Genomic DNA, 16254 nt, shown 5'->3' with positions numbered 1-16254 from the left:
TATAGTGTTTTTACCATTTTTTATATTAATCTTGCGTGTTTGTTCATACTTATATGATTACATGATTACATACAGTACATCTGAAAACACTTGTCAACTGTACAATGTCTGCTAGGGGGAAACATTGCTGATGCACCATTTGTGTCTTGTTGATATATTCACTTTTACAATTCTGAAATCTAACACAAGTTCGCCTCTTTAGTATAGTGATCCCTTGCTTACTTTGATTCCCACAACACAGCTTTCTCTATTTCAGTTGATAAATCTGGAATGAGAATGACCTACATATTAAGTAATTAATCATAAGCACCTGTTTGTTTTATTTTCTTAATAAAGCACTGAACCATAGGACTAAAAGGTTTTGCAGGTCGGTGCACTACACAGTAAAAATGGAGATATGTCTGTGCTCAAGCCTTCCACATATACAACACATGCGATACTAAAGAGGTGTAACCACATATTGTCACTTACATATTCGTAGCAAACCTTTGTTTAATAAACAGGGATTCTTAGTTTGCATAGATCGCAATACAGTGGAACCTCGGTTTATGAGCATAAAGGAGAATGCTCGTAATCCAAAGTACTCGCATATCAAAGCGAGTTTCCCCATTGAAGTCAATGGAAACTAAAATAATTTGTTCCGCATTGACTTTAATGGTATGCAATACCGCATGTGGCCAGAGGTGGGGGGCGCCGGAAAGCCTTGGAAACAGCCAGAAAGGCTCGAGGACACCTCGGCTGACCTCAGCAAACCTCGGAAAGACTCCGCTCCCAAGGTTTACTGAGGTCAGCCAAGATGTCCTCGGGCCTTTCCTTCATTTCCGAATGGCGCAGATCGTCTGCGATCAGCTCCACTTGGCTCCGGCGCCCCCCACCTCAGGCCAAATGCGGTACTGCACACCGCTTTGGCCTGCATCCTGCTCGTTTTGCGAGACAACACACGCAAACCGAGTTAGGATTTTTTTGAAAACAGTGCTAGTATTGCGAAATGCTCGTTAACAGTGTTACTCGCAATCCGAGCTTCCACTGTACATGTTCAAACTGTCCAACTGCCTGAAAGCGATCTTAAGAGTATGGGTATACCGGGACAATTTTAGGGCAAACAAGCACAGCTGGGAGGTGAGCTACAGTTTAAAATCTAGAGATGCATGTACACAATGGGAGAAAACACGTTTTAGATGGTGGATGGTAAGGTGTGCATTGAAATAATCCCTCCCTAGCCAGCTCACCTCCAGTTGTGCCTGTTTGCCCCAAATTGCCAGTACATGTTTATGCATTTTACACTCCCCGACAACTGCAGGTGCCCCCCACTAAACGTATTCCCCAGGCTCCAACCCAGTAATCGGCCACAGTGACACCTATATCAGCATCGCTCTTGCCGCCTGTTCCTCTAATATAACAACATTTCCGGGCCACCATACTATCAATGGGTTATTTTCAGATCATTAATTCGAGGAAAAATATTGTTCTAGTTATGTTTCTATTTTTAACGTGATCATTGGGCCTTGTAAAAATGAAAGTCGTTTAATTTCCACTGACAGAGCCTGCCTATCTTATCCCACAGTGCAATTGATAACATGACTGGAACAAGACCAGAAATTAGTATATTTACCATTGCTACTTGGGAGACCATTGCTATGGTGGATTGTTGAACAAGAAGAAAATCATGTAATAAACACACACACACATATATATATATATATATATATATATATATATAGATTTGTGTATTTATATTTTTATTTGTGGTATATAATTATAGTTGGAGATTGTTGGAAATAAGAGCCAGGAATTTAAAGATATATATTTTGTAAAATTAGTGATGTATGTTTGTATGTTATAAAATTTTAAAAATTTGAAGAAACAAAAAAAAATAAAAATGCTCTGGACATCCACTAACTAGTTCAGTGATTCTTAAACTTTTTTGAGTCATTGAACCCTTTAGGAAGCTGATGAAAGCTATGTAGACCCTTTATAGAAATATTCACATAAACACAACTTTGCATGCAATAAATATATGTACTTTAATGTATTGAAATTTGATTGTCTCATGCATATACAAGGTTTCAAAAAGAAAACAATCTTAACTAAAAATTCAGTCCTTTTAATGCAAAAATTAATGGCCACTCATTACAAAAGTGAAATGCAGTCATTATGTGCAATTTAAACAAAGACATTTTAATTCTGCTCAAATCTACTGCTATTATTACTTCCGCACTTGCTATTATTTAGTGGTACAAAATGGGCAGTTTTGTAGAGAACGATAATACAAATTTAAGTTATAAACATGGGCCAACGAGTCAAGAGACACTTCGCATTTGGTGCTATATGCAGTTGCATGGTGCATTTTCTTTAATTTCTTTCAATAAGAAAACATTGATTGAGGCAAAGGGGAAGGCTGTTTAATGAATGTAAATGTTATTTTTGATCTGACCCTTACAGAACCCCTGAAAACCATCCATGGACTTTAGGTTAGAAACCCCTATACTAGTTGAAGTTACGTGTTAGTTAATGTTACATGTTCAACCCAAAGGCGAACTTATCCTTTAATTCCTCCAGCACTTGGAAACACTTCTCCAGGACATTGAGACGCCCCCAACACTAGAAACTAAATTGATATGTCTGGTAAGATAGCCCATTAGATAGAGGGCGAGCAGAAGTGCATGTATGTTGATGCACTACCCTTGTGAGAAATTCTGTTCAGGCACCATCCACATTCCCAATCCAAACACCTTTTTTTTTTATATCTATATATATATAAAACTCAACGTGTGTGTGTATGTATGTATGTATGTTCCAGCATCACGTCCAAACGGCTAAAGATATTAACATGAAACTTGGCACACATGTTACTTATATGTCAGCAACAAACATAGGATAGGTGGTTTAACCCTTACCCACCCCCATGTGCCATGGTCAGGGTTTTTCTTTAAAGTCCCATTCAACTCTATGGGAAATACATGTTACTTCATGTTCCAGCATCACGTCCAAACGGCTAAAGATATTAACATGAAACTTGGCACACATGTTACTTATATGTCAGCAACAAACATAGGATAGGTGGTTTAACCCTTACCCACCCCCATTTGCCATGGTCGGGGTTTTCCTTTAAAGTCCCATTCAACTCTATGGGAAATACATGTTACTTCATAACTTCCAAACGGCTGTAGATATTTCGATAACACTTGGTCACATGTTACTTATATGTCCACTTAAACTATAGGATAGTTAATTTATCCCTTAACTACCCCCATTTGTGAGGGTCGGGGTTTTTGTTTAAAGTCCCATGCAAATCAATGGGAAATGTATGTTCCCACATAACTTCTGTACGCCTGGAGATATTTCAATAATACCTGGTACACATATTACTTATATGCCAAATAAAAATATATGACAGTTAAATTAACCCTTACCTACACCCTTATATAAAAGATGGGTATATTTATATTACTATGATTTTCCTCCCCAAAAGGTTAACATAGGAAGACCGGGCAACGCCGGGTATTCAGCTAGTTACTACTAAAACTAAAGATGGTTGACTCAAGTTGGGTTGTATGTTCAGCATTGATCTATCTTTATTAGGTTTATTTATATATAACTAAATACATACTATACATGAATTCTAGACACTTCTTTTACCTATCACTGATTAGTCTTAATGCTTGCTTAATAGCTCTGTGTAGGAGCAGTAACTGAAACAGAGCACTGCACACAGCTCAGTGACATAACAGTTGCCAAAGGATTCATCTACTGGTTGGTAAGCATAATTAGAGAAGATCAGGGTAGTACCACGTGTTTCTAACACTTTTGCAATGTGCTGACACGAAGAACAGCTAAATTACATTTTAACAAGATTAAATGATCAGAATCTACTTTACTAGCACAATTAGGACAGTGTAAAAAAAAAAGCTTCAATAGAAATTGTGAACTGTCTGCACATATAACTTATAATTTAATCTAAAATACATATTTATTCTGTAAAATTTTACCATTTTAGACATGTACTGTCTATCCTTTGCAGGACAATACAATATTTTTAACCCGGACTTGCCACCAGGAATACTAAACAAAATATCCCAAGGCTTATCACTTCCGCATAAGATATTTTTTCTACAATTTAAAATGTATTCTGGTAAGTTACTACTACACTTAAACTGGTCTCCTCATACAACTACAGTATCATCGTAATATTATAAAAAAAAAAGAAGAAGAAAAAACGACATGATCTTGTAACATTACTAATATGTATAAATTTACTCTACCAATAGGTAAACCTTATTAAAGGCTTACCTGTAGATATAAATCAACAAAAGGTCTTTACTAACACTTTAACCATATTCATACAAATGCACTTTAACTGTATATTGTATTTATCTGCTTGTCTGGAGTTCCTCTTTACTGACATTTTGTAAAAATGTTTATTACTTAAAAAAAAAAAAAAAACTTTGCTGGGAACAAACAACTGACTTACCTGGCTTGAGTTTGTCCTTGAGGTAAGGGACAAGTTTGTATTCTTTAAGAACCAGTTCCCAGTCCAAATCAGAAATAGTGAGGTTAGCTAATGTCCCAAGACATTCTATGACAAATTCTTCTTCTTCCTCGTTTGAAATCTGTGCTGCTAAATCACCAACATAATCCTATGCCAAAAAAGAAAAACAACAATTTTGGTTTGTTTCAGTCCAAAAATGTGCTGCTCAAACTTTGCAGCGGATTAGATTTCATAGATTGCAAACGATCTACATATTTTATATTGCGGAAAAATTTAATTGTCAACTTTAATAAAAATCATAGAATTATTAGATATATTTCAAGTTGTCGTCTCCAACAAATAAAAAAAGTATCCTTCTCCTTTATAGCCAAGTGCACCCTTTCGCATTTTTGTTTGGGGAAAATTTTAGGGGTGATGTGCCGATTAGTGAGGTACTTTTTAAATGGGGAGGGATTTATGCTGAGACGGGATGCTCACACTTGGGGGGTGCAGTCTGTCATCTTTGCCCTAGGCGATAGATGACCTTGTCCTGGCACTGCCTGTACTACACAACAGATCTCCTTTCACCCAAATAGCACAGCTGAGATTGGATTCCCTTACAAGCACAGTCTAAATCTGCACAGTGTGTAGCTGGCTTCTGTGTTGCAGTTCGGAACCGTGAGATTCCTAAATCGGAATGGCAGTGAAGCTGCAGTAGCTAGCTACACACTGTGCAGATCGAGTCTGTGTCTTTAAGGGAATCCGGTCTCTGCTATGTGCTGTGTGGGGAGGAATAAAATCTGCTGAGTGCTTAGTCAGTGTGGGGATAGGTGGAGGAACTCTGCTGTGTGCTCTGCCATGTGTAACCCTGTTCTCTTCTCTGCTGACCCCCCCCCCCCCCCCCCATACACTGACTTACTGACCCCGGTCCTTCATCCTGCTGATCCCTGTACACCACCCTTCTGACCCCCGTTCCTCTGCCCCGATTACCACTATTCTCCATTCTGCTGACCCTTGTCATTTGCCCTGCTGACTCGTATACTCTGTCCTACTGACCCCCTGTATACTCCCCTGTTGACCTCCCATACTCTGCCCTGCCGACCACTTGTACACCGCCCTACAAACTAATGGCCTCTGTACTCTACCCTACAAACTGCTGATCGCTTTACACTGTCCTACTGACTCCAATACACTGCCCTGCTAACCTCGCATCCTCTGCCCCCCTGACATTTTTAACTGCACCCCCTCATCAGACAGGCTAGATCCCTGACCTTCTCCCTTGTGAGCAGTGTTGATTATACCTGAAGCCGTAAACTGCACACTTATGCTGGTACAAAATACTCGCAGGCACACATCACTTTTCCAATGATTTCATTCATTTATTAGGATAGCCAAGCTGAAAGTCCAAAAAGCCTTTAAAACAAATAAAGCATCCCACATAAAAACATTAATACTTAACTGTTCTGCTGCCAGTGCCTTGGATATTTGTTCTCATATAAAGCTATAGTAGAATCTTTCAGGTGTGTTGCATTCATGTGTCTCCTAAGCTTTGGTTCAACCCGTGAAACGCTACACCACTACTATGGGCCAGGCCTACTCTTGTGATGTAACAACCAACAGGTGGAACAATAGCGCAACTGATCATATAGTCTAATTCCCGGTATAGATTACAAGGTCTGCTGATGAGGTGCTTTGCGAGTCGCTGGCAGTAACAAAGTATTCAGGCACAACCATCCAGCCTCAGATTTTCTCATAGCATAACCAGGTAGTTAACCCTGCATAGTCTTCTCAATGTCCACAAGTAATATGACTTCTGCCAAGGTACAGCTTACATGCAGTAACCAAGAAAGACTCGCAATTATTTTATTTCACATGCTCAGAAATCTTTTAGGATATTCAAAACTCTTGTCTGCAACACGTGCTGTCTACTTAAGGTTTTAATTCTGACTCGCATATTCGGTATTGTGAAAGAAATTAATTTAAAATCAGCGCTGCTCCTATAATGCAGTAAGACTACCAACATACATATATCTACATGATGTATAACATGATAAAGTGCTCAGTGCTAATATAGTGCAAACAAAAGTCCATCAAATGTGGTATACTGGGCTGGTGACAAGATTAAATATTTCACAGATGGCTTTCTGTGCTCTCCTCCTGGGTCCCCATTTACCGGAAAAAAGTTTTAAATACACCTGTATTATATATCAAGATGATGTCTCCCATCCACCGAAGAGGTTGGTATCTCCTATTCTCCAACAAGGTAACTTTGGAACTGTATAGATGATCTATACGGTTCCAAAGTTACCTTGGAGGATAGGAGATACCCCTCCTTGATGGATAGAAATACCAACCTCTCCGGTGGATGGGAGACATCATCTTGATATATAACACAGGTGTATTTAAAACTTCTTTCCGGTGAGTGGGGACCCAGGAGGGGAGCACGGAAAGCCATCTGTGAAATATTTAATCTTGTCACCAGCACAAGTATACCACGTTTGATGGACTTTTATTGTTTGTACTATCACTGAGCACTTTATCATGTTATACATGTTGATATAGATATATGTATGTTAGTAGTCTTACTACATTATAGGAGCAGCGCTGAGATTAAATGCGGAGTTTAAATTAATTTCTTTCACATTCCTTGGGGTAGTTACCTTGCACCACAGCAGCAGCCCTATTATATTATTATTCATCCCCATAGCGCAGGTTTTCTTATTTTTCTCTATATATTAGGTATTGGTCTGCAAAATTATTTAGCTGTAATTGTACTGAACTAGCAATGTCTGCTATTAAATCTCATCTGCTTACTGTAACTGCACCAACCGAGAAGGCTACCGCTGTACAAAATATTTAGCCATTAAGTATGCCCATAGTATGGACAAAGATGTCTAAGAAACACCTAAAATGATAAGTCACTTACTATAAACAAGTTTTTAGTTGGTCCATCATGCTGAGAAATATTCCGGATCATTTTCATTAGCAACGGGTCCTTAAATTTCAGAGCTTTTTTCATTAGCATCTTCAGCCCATTTGCTAAAATATACATTAGATTATAGTTAGTAGAGAAAATATTTACATGTTAAAAAATATGAAGAACATGAACAGGCTTCACGAGACTTGCACTGCGTAAAAAAGTAACAAATTCCGGCAGATCCGTGGCAAATCTGCCCGTGTGACTTTTGATCTGCAGAGGGGGCTACATTCAAAATTTTAGTTTCCGCTTTCCGTCACCTTCCCCCCTCCGGTGCGACATTTGGCACCTTTCAGGGGGGAGGGGGGGACACAGGTACCCTTTTTTGACAGGTACTGTTCCCCACGTCTGAAAAACAGGGCCGTGGCCCCGTCTCCCAGAAGTTCGCATAGAAAATATGATAATTTTTGAAAGACAATATCACCTTATCCTAAAGTGGAACTAAACCCAGCCATATATTTTCAATTTCAATTACGAACCATCAAAACACTTATTAAATGTTACCACTAGTAACACTTTTATTACATTTTATTAAAATTTGAAGCCAAAATGTGAGAGGGCAGTGCCATCTTTAAAAAGTCTCTGCGCTTTTCTTCTTGTCAGCTTCAACTGCCCACACCTGATGTCTTTCAAAATCCTGCACATGCGCAGCGTACCTCCCTGGTCCCTCCAGTTACTTTTACAATGGTAAACTCATGGGAGCTTGGACAGAATCCAGTGAACCTATCTCCCCCTTAGATCAGACTTATTTACAGAGCAGAATCTCCAGTAAACAGAAACTGCATATCAGTGACAGTGGTCAGCCTCCTACTGACATTGCCTCATACAGTTTTGCCCTAGTAAATTCTTCCAGGACTGATTACTGTTGCAGCTTTATGCTTTATGGGTCATGTGACCCATTAGTGACAGAATGAGGTCACTAGTTGAGGACTTCCAGAAGCATACCTATAATTAAACTCGTCATAGCTTCGAGCCAAGTATTGCCGACGTTCTCATCAGTGGGTCCTGCTTTGCAAAGAAGTCTGAATTTTACCATCCTCAAGCTAAAACTGTTTGAAGTAATAACACTAAAATGATGAAATCAGCAAACATACTATAAGATTTAGCTTATGTGACCTAAAAGGATAAAAGTAATGGCAGCAGCAATGCTATCAAACAAGGTCACCTCTTTTAATTCTAAAGAGGCACAGAATTATATGACAATCAGATCTCTGCACTGGCCAGTGATGTATAAACATATATTAAAATTGGTGCCACGCTGTTTGAGATGTCAGATGTACAGCAATATAGCAGCTCTAATGTATGTCAATTATCTTTATGGCTTTGCTCTATACAAGCAGTGAACTATGTTACCAAAAAGAGAATTGCATCTTGCAATAAAAAAAGCATCTATCGTGTGATGAAACACAGTAATTGAAGAACACACTGCAGCTGTAAAGTATAGTGATATAGCTGTACTATGTCAAAAATGACAAACCGTATTCCAGAAATCCAGTACTGCCATTTCACTATACACCTGCCTACAGTATTAGACAGTATATTTGCATAGTTTTTTTTTTTTTATTATTATTTGTCATATTACTTTTACTTTCAGAATTTTCCCCTACAGTGTGATGTTCACAATTCCTCACCTTTAACCACTTCAGGCCCGAGCCAATTCTGACACTTCGTTTCTACATGTAAAGATCATCTTTTTTTGCTAGAACACACACACACATACATACACACACACACACACACACACACACACACATATATATATATATATATTTAGCAGAGACCCTAAAGAATACAATGGCGGTCATTGTAACTTTTTATCTCGCACAGTATTTGCGCAGCAATTTTTCAAACGCGTTTAAAAAACAAAAACAGTTTCATGCTTAAAAAAAAAAAAGTAAAGTTAGCCCAATTTTTTTGTATAAATGTGAAAGATGAAGTTACGCAAAGTAAATAGATACCCAACATGTCACGCTTTAAAATTGCACACGCTCGTGGAATGATGCCAAACTTCGGTACTTAAAAATCTCCATAGGCGACGCTTTAATTTTTTTTACTGGTTACATGTTTTGAGTTACAGAGGAGGTCTAGGGCTAGAATTATTGTTCTCGCTCTAACGTTCGCGGCGATACCTCACGTGTGGTTTGAACACCATTTTCATATGTGGGCGGGTCTTACGGATGCGTTCGCTTCTGCGTGCGAGCACACGGGGACAAGGGCACTTTAAAAAAAAAAATGTTCATTATTATTGTTAATTTTACTTATTTTTATTCATTTTGACTCTTTAAAAAAAAAAAATGTTGATCACTTTTATTCCTATTACAAGGAATGTAAACATCCCTTGTAATAGGAATATGCATGACAGGACCTCTTTACAGTGAGATATGGAGTCAATAAGACCCCACATTTCACCGATGGGAAGGCTAAAAAAAAAAAAAATGATCACCGCTTCACAACCAAAGCGGCACAGTTTTTTTTTTAATGCAGAGGCTGGGCGTGACGTCATAACATCGCGCCCGGCCTCCGACGATCATAGAGACTTCGGCGACCATCTGGTCCGCCGGAATTCTCTGTGATCTGCATCTAGGGGCCGGCGGTTCCTGTCACGACTCACTGACCGTACAGGTGAGTCGGTAGAAGCACCAGAGGGCGGCGGGAGGGGGGGACGTCCCCTTTCGCCGCTCGAAGGAACGTTTAAGCGGCGGGACAGCCGATGTGATCGTTCCTATGGTGTAGGGAATCACCGGCTGAAAATTCCGATATCTGAATGATGCCTGTAGCTTCAGGCATCATTCAGATATAGCCCCAAAGAGTACCACAAAGCCCAGGACGTCATATGACGTCCTCTGGGCGCCAAGTGGTTAATTGATAATTGTTTTTCCCTCGATTGCATGAATGATCATTCAGTGTTGGATGTTTGTGATTATTTTGGAAATACGGTCTATGGTGGAATCATTCAGGATTCGCAGTAAAAACACAGTGACATTTTTTATGCAATTGTTTTGCAAGAATTACGGCAAAATGCGCTTGTAAAATCATGTCTGGCCCAGGGCCAAAGTTGGGTCCCTGAGCTTCTTTGGGATGACAAATGGGCACAGGGCAGAAGGGCTGCAACTAGCGATTATTTCCATATTAGTTGGCCGATTATTGTTTTGATTAATCGGTTAATAACCTTAAAATTTATTTATTTTTTGGCCAATTTATTGTTGGGCAGATTAAAAAAAAAAAATTGCCGCAAAAACACATTACATGCTTTTCCGCAGCTTCTCCATTGAAGTATATTGAACCAAAAAAACAAAATGGCACAATTTTGCGTTAAAAAAAGTCCTTGCACTTTCCAAATACGCAGCAGCTGAAAAAATCATGGATGTGAACGTGTAGAAAACCGTGTAAATGCACTATAGTGCGTTTCTGCAAAAAGGTATGACCCATGCCCGAGATGTTTAGTAACATAATGGGGTTAAAAAAATGAAAATTAGTACAAAAAGAGCAAATAATCGCTACTATAGGGGTTCATTTTTTACTGGGGGACAGAGAAAGTAATATTTACGATAGCGATTTGCTCTTTTTGTACTATAAAGGGCTAATTTTAGGTTTTTGTTAACCCCATTATGTTACTGGCCAATTAATCTATTATGAAAATGGTAAATCGATTAATTTCATAATCGATTCGTTGTTTTGGCCCTACAGGGAAGCCCAATCAAGCGAGTAGGCTGCAGTATGCACAACATGCATTTCCTGGGGGGGTGAATAGCTCCTTTTAGATTGCTAGCAGGAACACGTGTTCCCGCTAAGCAATGCGTGAACGGGGCCTCACAGAATATAAGGGAACATGGAGTTTAGTTCCGCTTTAAGGGCTCATGGACACCGACTGCTTGCTCAGCTCCCCTGAATGCCTTTTTCTCCTGGCAAGAGGAAAACTGCTTAAAAAAAAAAAAAACATAATAAAAGCCACACTTTGCAATCACATTTATGAGCAGTTGCATGTCAGTATGAATGCTCATATTAATCAATTCTGGCCATAAGAATGCATTAACGCACAAACGTTCCTAAACGCGTCTAATGTTTTTTCTTTCTGCTTGAAAACGCTCCTCTTCTATCGTGCATGGACACATTGACTAAAATAGAGGCACATTTACATTCAGAAAAAATAAAATAAAACGCTACACGACTATATAAGTAGCGCTTTTTTTTTTTTTTTTTTTAAAGTCCAGTGTGCATAAGCGCTAAATCATGACAAAGTTACTGCCAAATAAACAGGCCCATAGCAGAAATGAACAAACTTCTACCGTCTAGAACGGGTATACAGGAGTGACAGCTGAAGTGGTTCCAACGATAAAATTATATTTTTTTAAATGACAAACATGTTGTTATATTTACCTGCTCCATAATGCTTTCGCACAGAGCAGCCTAATCCTCATGTTCTAAAGTCCCCCCACCAGTGCTCCTGGTTCCTCCCCCTGCCGAGTACCAATATAACAAGCTGCTTGCTATTGGGGCACACATGCGTAGTTGCTCCCGAGGCTGGCTCTGTGTGTCCATTGACACAGAGCATGGACAGTCCTGCCCCCCCAGCTATCTGGCTGTGACTGACAGCAGCAGGAGTCAATTGCTCCTATTGCTAACTCTCTGTTCAATGAAGAGAGAGAGAGAGAGAGCGCGCTTGGGAGAGCTGCTACTCTTATGCACATTGCTGAATCGAGATTAGGCTCAGGTAAGTAGAAGGTGCAGAAGGGGGGCGGAGCTGCTTGCAGAAGATTGTTCGCCTTAATGCATAGAATGCATTACGCAAACCTGTGGCCATATAACAGATATATTGAAAACACTTGCGTTGTTTAGTTTGCACCTCCATGTGACTCCATATACCAGGATGACAATAGGCCAATAGAAGGAGCAGTAGCTCAGAGAGCATATCCCAATCAGCCCCTTGCGTCTCCTGTGTGACCCCCCTCCTGGAAGTGTTCCCCAGAAGTAGTCATGTGACACGTGAAGTCACGTGCGTTCCATTCTGGACCAGGCCTCATCCTGATGGCCACAGGACAAGCCTGAGGAAAACGGACTCTGCATCTTCTACATCTGTGCAGCCCATGGACCCGGGACGAGGACTAGAGGATTTTTACAGATGAGCCTTCCTTTGCTTCCTTTCATGTAAGTGTGATTGATATTTGTGTCATTAAAATAATCTTTTAATACTGCACTTAGGTGCCACTTTTGTTTTCTCTACCCTGACTCCATATACCGTTCTTTGTAATATGTTGCAGAATGCCTTGAACTCCAGAAAAGTGCAATGTCCTGATGAGAAAAAAGGTGTCCAGCTTCTAAGATTTTCAACTTTAGCCTGCTCCCTGTTGACTCATTATTGGCCTATCACTATCCAGTGATCTTTTGCAAGCACCTGAAGGTGTCAAGTAGGCAATGTAAACATCTGAAAATATTCACTTTTAATGTTTAGCGTTTATAAAAAGGATTACCCTAGAGTTTGTGACTTAGGGACTGCCTCTGATCATAAATAACAGTTGACTCACCTTCACATATTAACTGAGCATTCCGTTTATTTGCAGCAAGATTTATGCAGAAAGAAATCAGCTCAAGATCAATGCGCTCATCTGAACATTCAAACAGCATCTTCATTAACTAAAAGTGGAAAAAACATTTCTAAGTGATTGGAGATATATTTATTGCAAAAATAATTTTTAAATTTGTTTTTATTTTACACGGATAAAATAAAGCATACTCTGATGAAAGAATGATGAGACATTTCCTTCACTCTTTATTTATAGACCCTCCTGCACCTCCTAGAAAAGTATAGACCCTCCTGCACCTCCTAGAAAAGTAGAACAACCTAACCACACCTAAGGTCAACATAACAGGTTTCAGGTATATGACAAAATCTGCAATCTGAAGGTTGGTTTTTCATTGCCACTGGATCAACATACAGTGCCTTGAAAAAGTATTCATACCCCTTGAAAGTTTTGTGATGTTACAACCAAAAAGTAAATTTATTTTATTGAGATTGTATGTATGTGATAGACCAACCCACAAAGTGGCACATAATTGTGAAGTGGTAGGAAAATGATAAATGGTTTCCAAACATTTTTACAAAAAAATATCTGAAAAGTTGCTGCATTTGTATTCAGCCCCCTTTACTCTGATACCCCCAACTAAAATCTAGTGAAACCAATTGCCTTCAGAAGTCACCCAATTAGTAAATAGAGTCCATCTGTGTGTAATTTAATCTCACTTTAAATACAGCTGTTCTGTGAAGCCCTCCGAGGTTTGTTAGAGAACCTTAGTGAACAAGCAGCTTTATGAAGGCCAAGGAACACACCAGACAGGTCAGGGATAAAGTTGTGAAGTTTAAAGCAGGGTTGGGTTATGAAAAAAATATCCCAATCTTTGAACATCTCAGGGAGCACTAATCAATCCATCATCCAAAAATTGAAAGAATATGGCACAACTGCAAACCTACCAAGACATGGCCGGCCACCTAAATAGACAGGCCGGGCAAGGAGAGCATTAATCAGAAAAGCAGCCAAGAGGCCCATGGTAACTCTGGAGGAGCTGAAAAACGAATTAATTAGTCGTGCACGCCACAAATCAGGCCTTTATTAAAGAGTGGCAAGAAAAAAAAGCCTTAAGACCAGGGCTCAAGTCCTGTGGGAACGGAGTTCCTGCACTTTTTTTCACAGCAAGAACTCAGTTCCCTTTGCAGGACTAGAGCAGCCGAGCCGATCCTTCACTAAGCGGCGATGCCCAGCTCGAGTCACTGTCAGGGGCAGGCGAACCTTAGTAATCCTTTGTTACTGGCCGCTTCCTGTATATAGATTCATTGGGTAGTGTGCGGGTATTCTGTCACTTCCTCAATGTCTCCTGGGAGCTTTGTCATTGTTCCCAGGAGACATTGCGGAGGTCTGCCGCAAGTTATCGCAGGATTTAGAAAGAACTCACGCGATTACTCGCGGAAGACCTCCGCAATGTCTCCTGGGAACAATGACAAAAGCTCCCAGGAGACATTGCGGCTTCGAGGAAGTGACGGAATACCCGCACACTACCCAATGAATCCATATACAGGAAGCGGCTAGTAACAAAGGATTACTAAGGTACAGTGGATCGAAAAAAAAAACAAAAAAACATGCGGTTTAGTAATTATGTATATGAGCGGATAATTTTTTTTTTTTGGTGGGGGAGTGGATCTGGGGTGGGAGTTCCCACACTTTTTTCCCCAGGACTTGACCCCTGCTTAAGACATTCCCATTTGCAGTTTGCGAGAAGCCATGTGGGGAACACAGTAAACACGTAGAAGAAGGAGCTCTGGTCAGATGAGACCAAAATTTTACATTTTGGCCTAAAAGCAAAAACGCTATGTGTGGTGGAAAACTAACACTGCACATCACACTGAACACACCATCCCCACTGTGAAACATAGTGGTGGCATCATCATGTTGAGTTGATGGGAAGATGGATGGAGCCAAATACAAGGCAATCTTAGAAGAAAAGCTGTTAGAGTCTGCAAAAGACTTGAGACTGGGGCGGAGGTTCTCCTTCCAGCAGGAGAACGACCCTAAACATACAGCAAGAGCTACTTTGGAATGGTTTAGAATCAAAGCATATTCATGTGTTAGAATGGCCCAGTCAAAGCATATACCCAAATCCAATTGAGAATCTGTGGCAAGACTTGGAATTTGCTGTTAACAGGTGCTCTCCATCCAATCTGACAGCGCTTGAGACATTTTGCAAAGAAGAATGGGCAAAAATTGCACTCTTGATGTGCAAAGCTGGTAGCTGTAATTGCAGCGAAACCTGGTTCTGCAGCGTATTGACTTAGGGGGGGGGGGGGGGTGTGAATACAAATGCACGCCGCACTTTTCAGGTATTTATAAAAAAATTGAAAACCATTTATCATTTTCCTTCCACTTCACAATTATATGCCACTTTGTGTTGGTCTTACACATAAAATACATGAACAATTTTGGTTGTAACATGACAAAATTTGGAAAATCTCAAGGGGTATGAATACTTTTTCAAGGCACTGTATATTGAGTACAAGGAATGCCAAAACCCAAACGTCAAGATCCACCAGGAAGTAAAAGAACTGCCACACATTAAACTGATTTATGCAGAACTCCCACCAAGCTCAGACTACTATCTTTATTACATAACTGAAACAATTAACCTTATTAAGCGAAGTAGTCAACAATGGCAGCCTACATATTTTTCTTTGTACAGGATTTCTTTCCGTTTACTACACTTTTCCACATCTACTATTGTGAAAAATATTGTATTCTTATTGTCATTTGCTGTTTACACATGTACTACAAACCTTCGGTGTATTATAACCCTTATTTCACAGTTTTATATTCATCTCTACATTCGGATACAGGCAAAGCTTTCCTGCAAACGTGAGGCTGCACCAGCTTATAATACTACCAGGGGTGCCAAGAGCCCCCCCCCCCAAAAAAACTTGATAACTGCAAAGTTGTTGCAACTTGCTGCTGTAAAACTATTATTTTCAGTATACTATGATCAAATGCATGACCCACAAACATTTATCCACATACAAAATATTCTGAGACAGTGGTTCTTTAACCCTATTTTTTTACCATCTTTCTTTAAAGGGTTAGACCACATTCACACAGGGCGTACTACATCGCATGCCTCTGAGGGCCATGTTTACCGCACAAGAATGCACAAGTGTTCCATGCATCCCTGTGCAGGCAGTCCAAAAGATTGGGGCACAGTGGCCGCACAGACACAGGTGGGGGTGCACAACCCCAAACTTTTTTCTCCATCATACTTACCTAGGTGGATGCAG

General features: G+C 39.9%; 1 protein-coding gene across 2 annotated transcripts in view; it reads right to left on the bottom strand.

Moving 5' to 3' along the window:
• Positions 1 to 16254, bottom strand: part of KIFAP3 (kinesin associated protein 3) — a 105074-nt gene that overhangs the window by 24447 nt on the left and 64373 nt on the right. For both annotated transcript variants that reach the window (XM_040359704.1, XM_040359703.1), the window contains exons 12-14: positions 12968 to 13076; positions 7395 to 7507; positions 4472 to 4637 (exon numbers count right to left, since the gene is read on the bottom strand). In XM_040359704.1, the coding sequence (XP_040215638.1) occupies positions 4472 to 4637; positions 7395 to 7507; positions 12968 to 13076 (388 nt within the window). The remainder of the gene's footprint in view (positions 1 to 4471; positions 4638 to 7394; positions 7508 to 12967; positions 13077 to 16254) is intronic.

Source organism: Rana temporaria, chromosome 7 (genome assembly GCF_905171775.1).
Source record: "Rana temporaria chromosome 7, aRanTem1.1, whole genome shotgun sequence".
In the NCBI taxonomy this organism is placed as follows: Eukaryota; Metazoa; Chordata; class Amphibia; order Anura; family Ranidae; genus Rana; species Rana temporaria.
The sequence above is the reverse complement of the archived record's forward strand: the minus strand, read 5'-3'. Positions and strand labels throughout refer to the sequence as shown.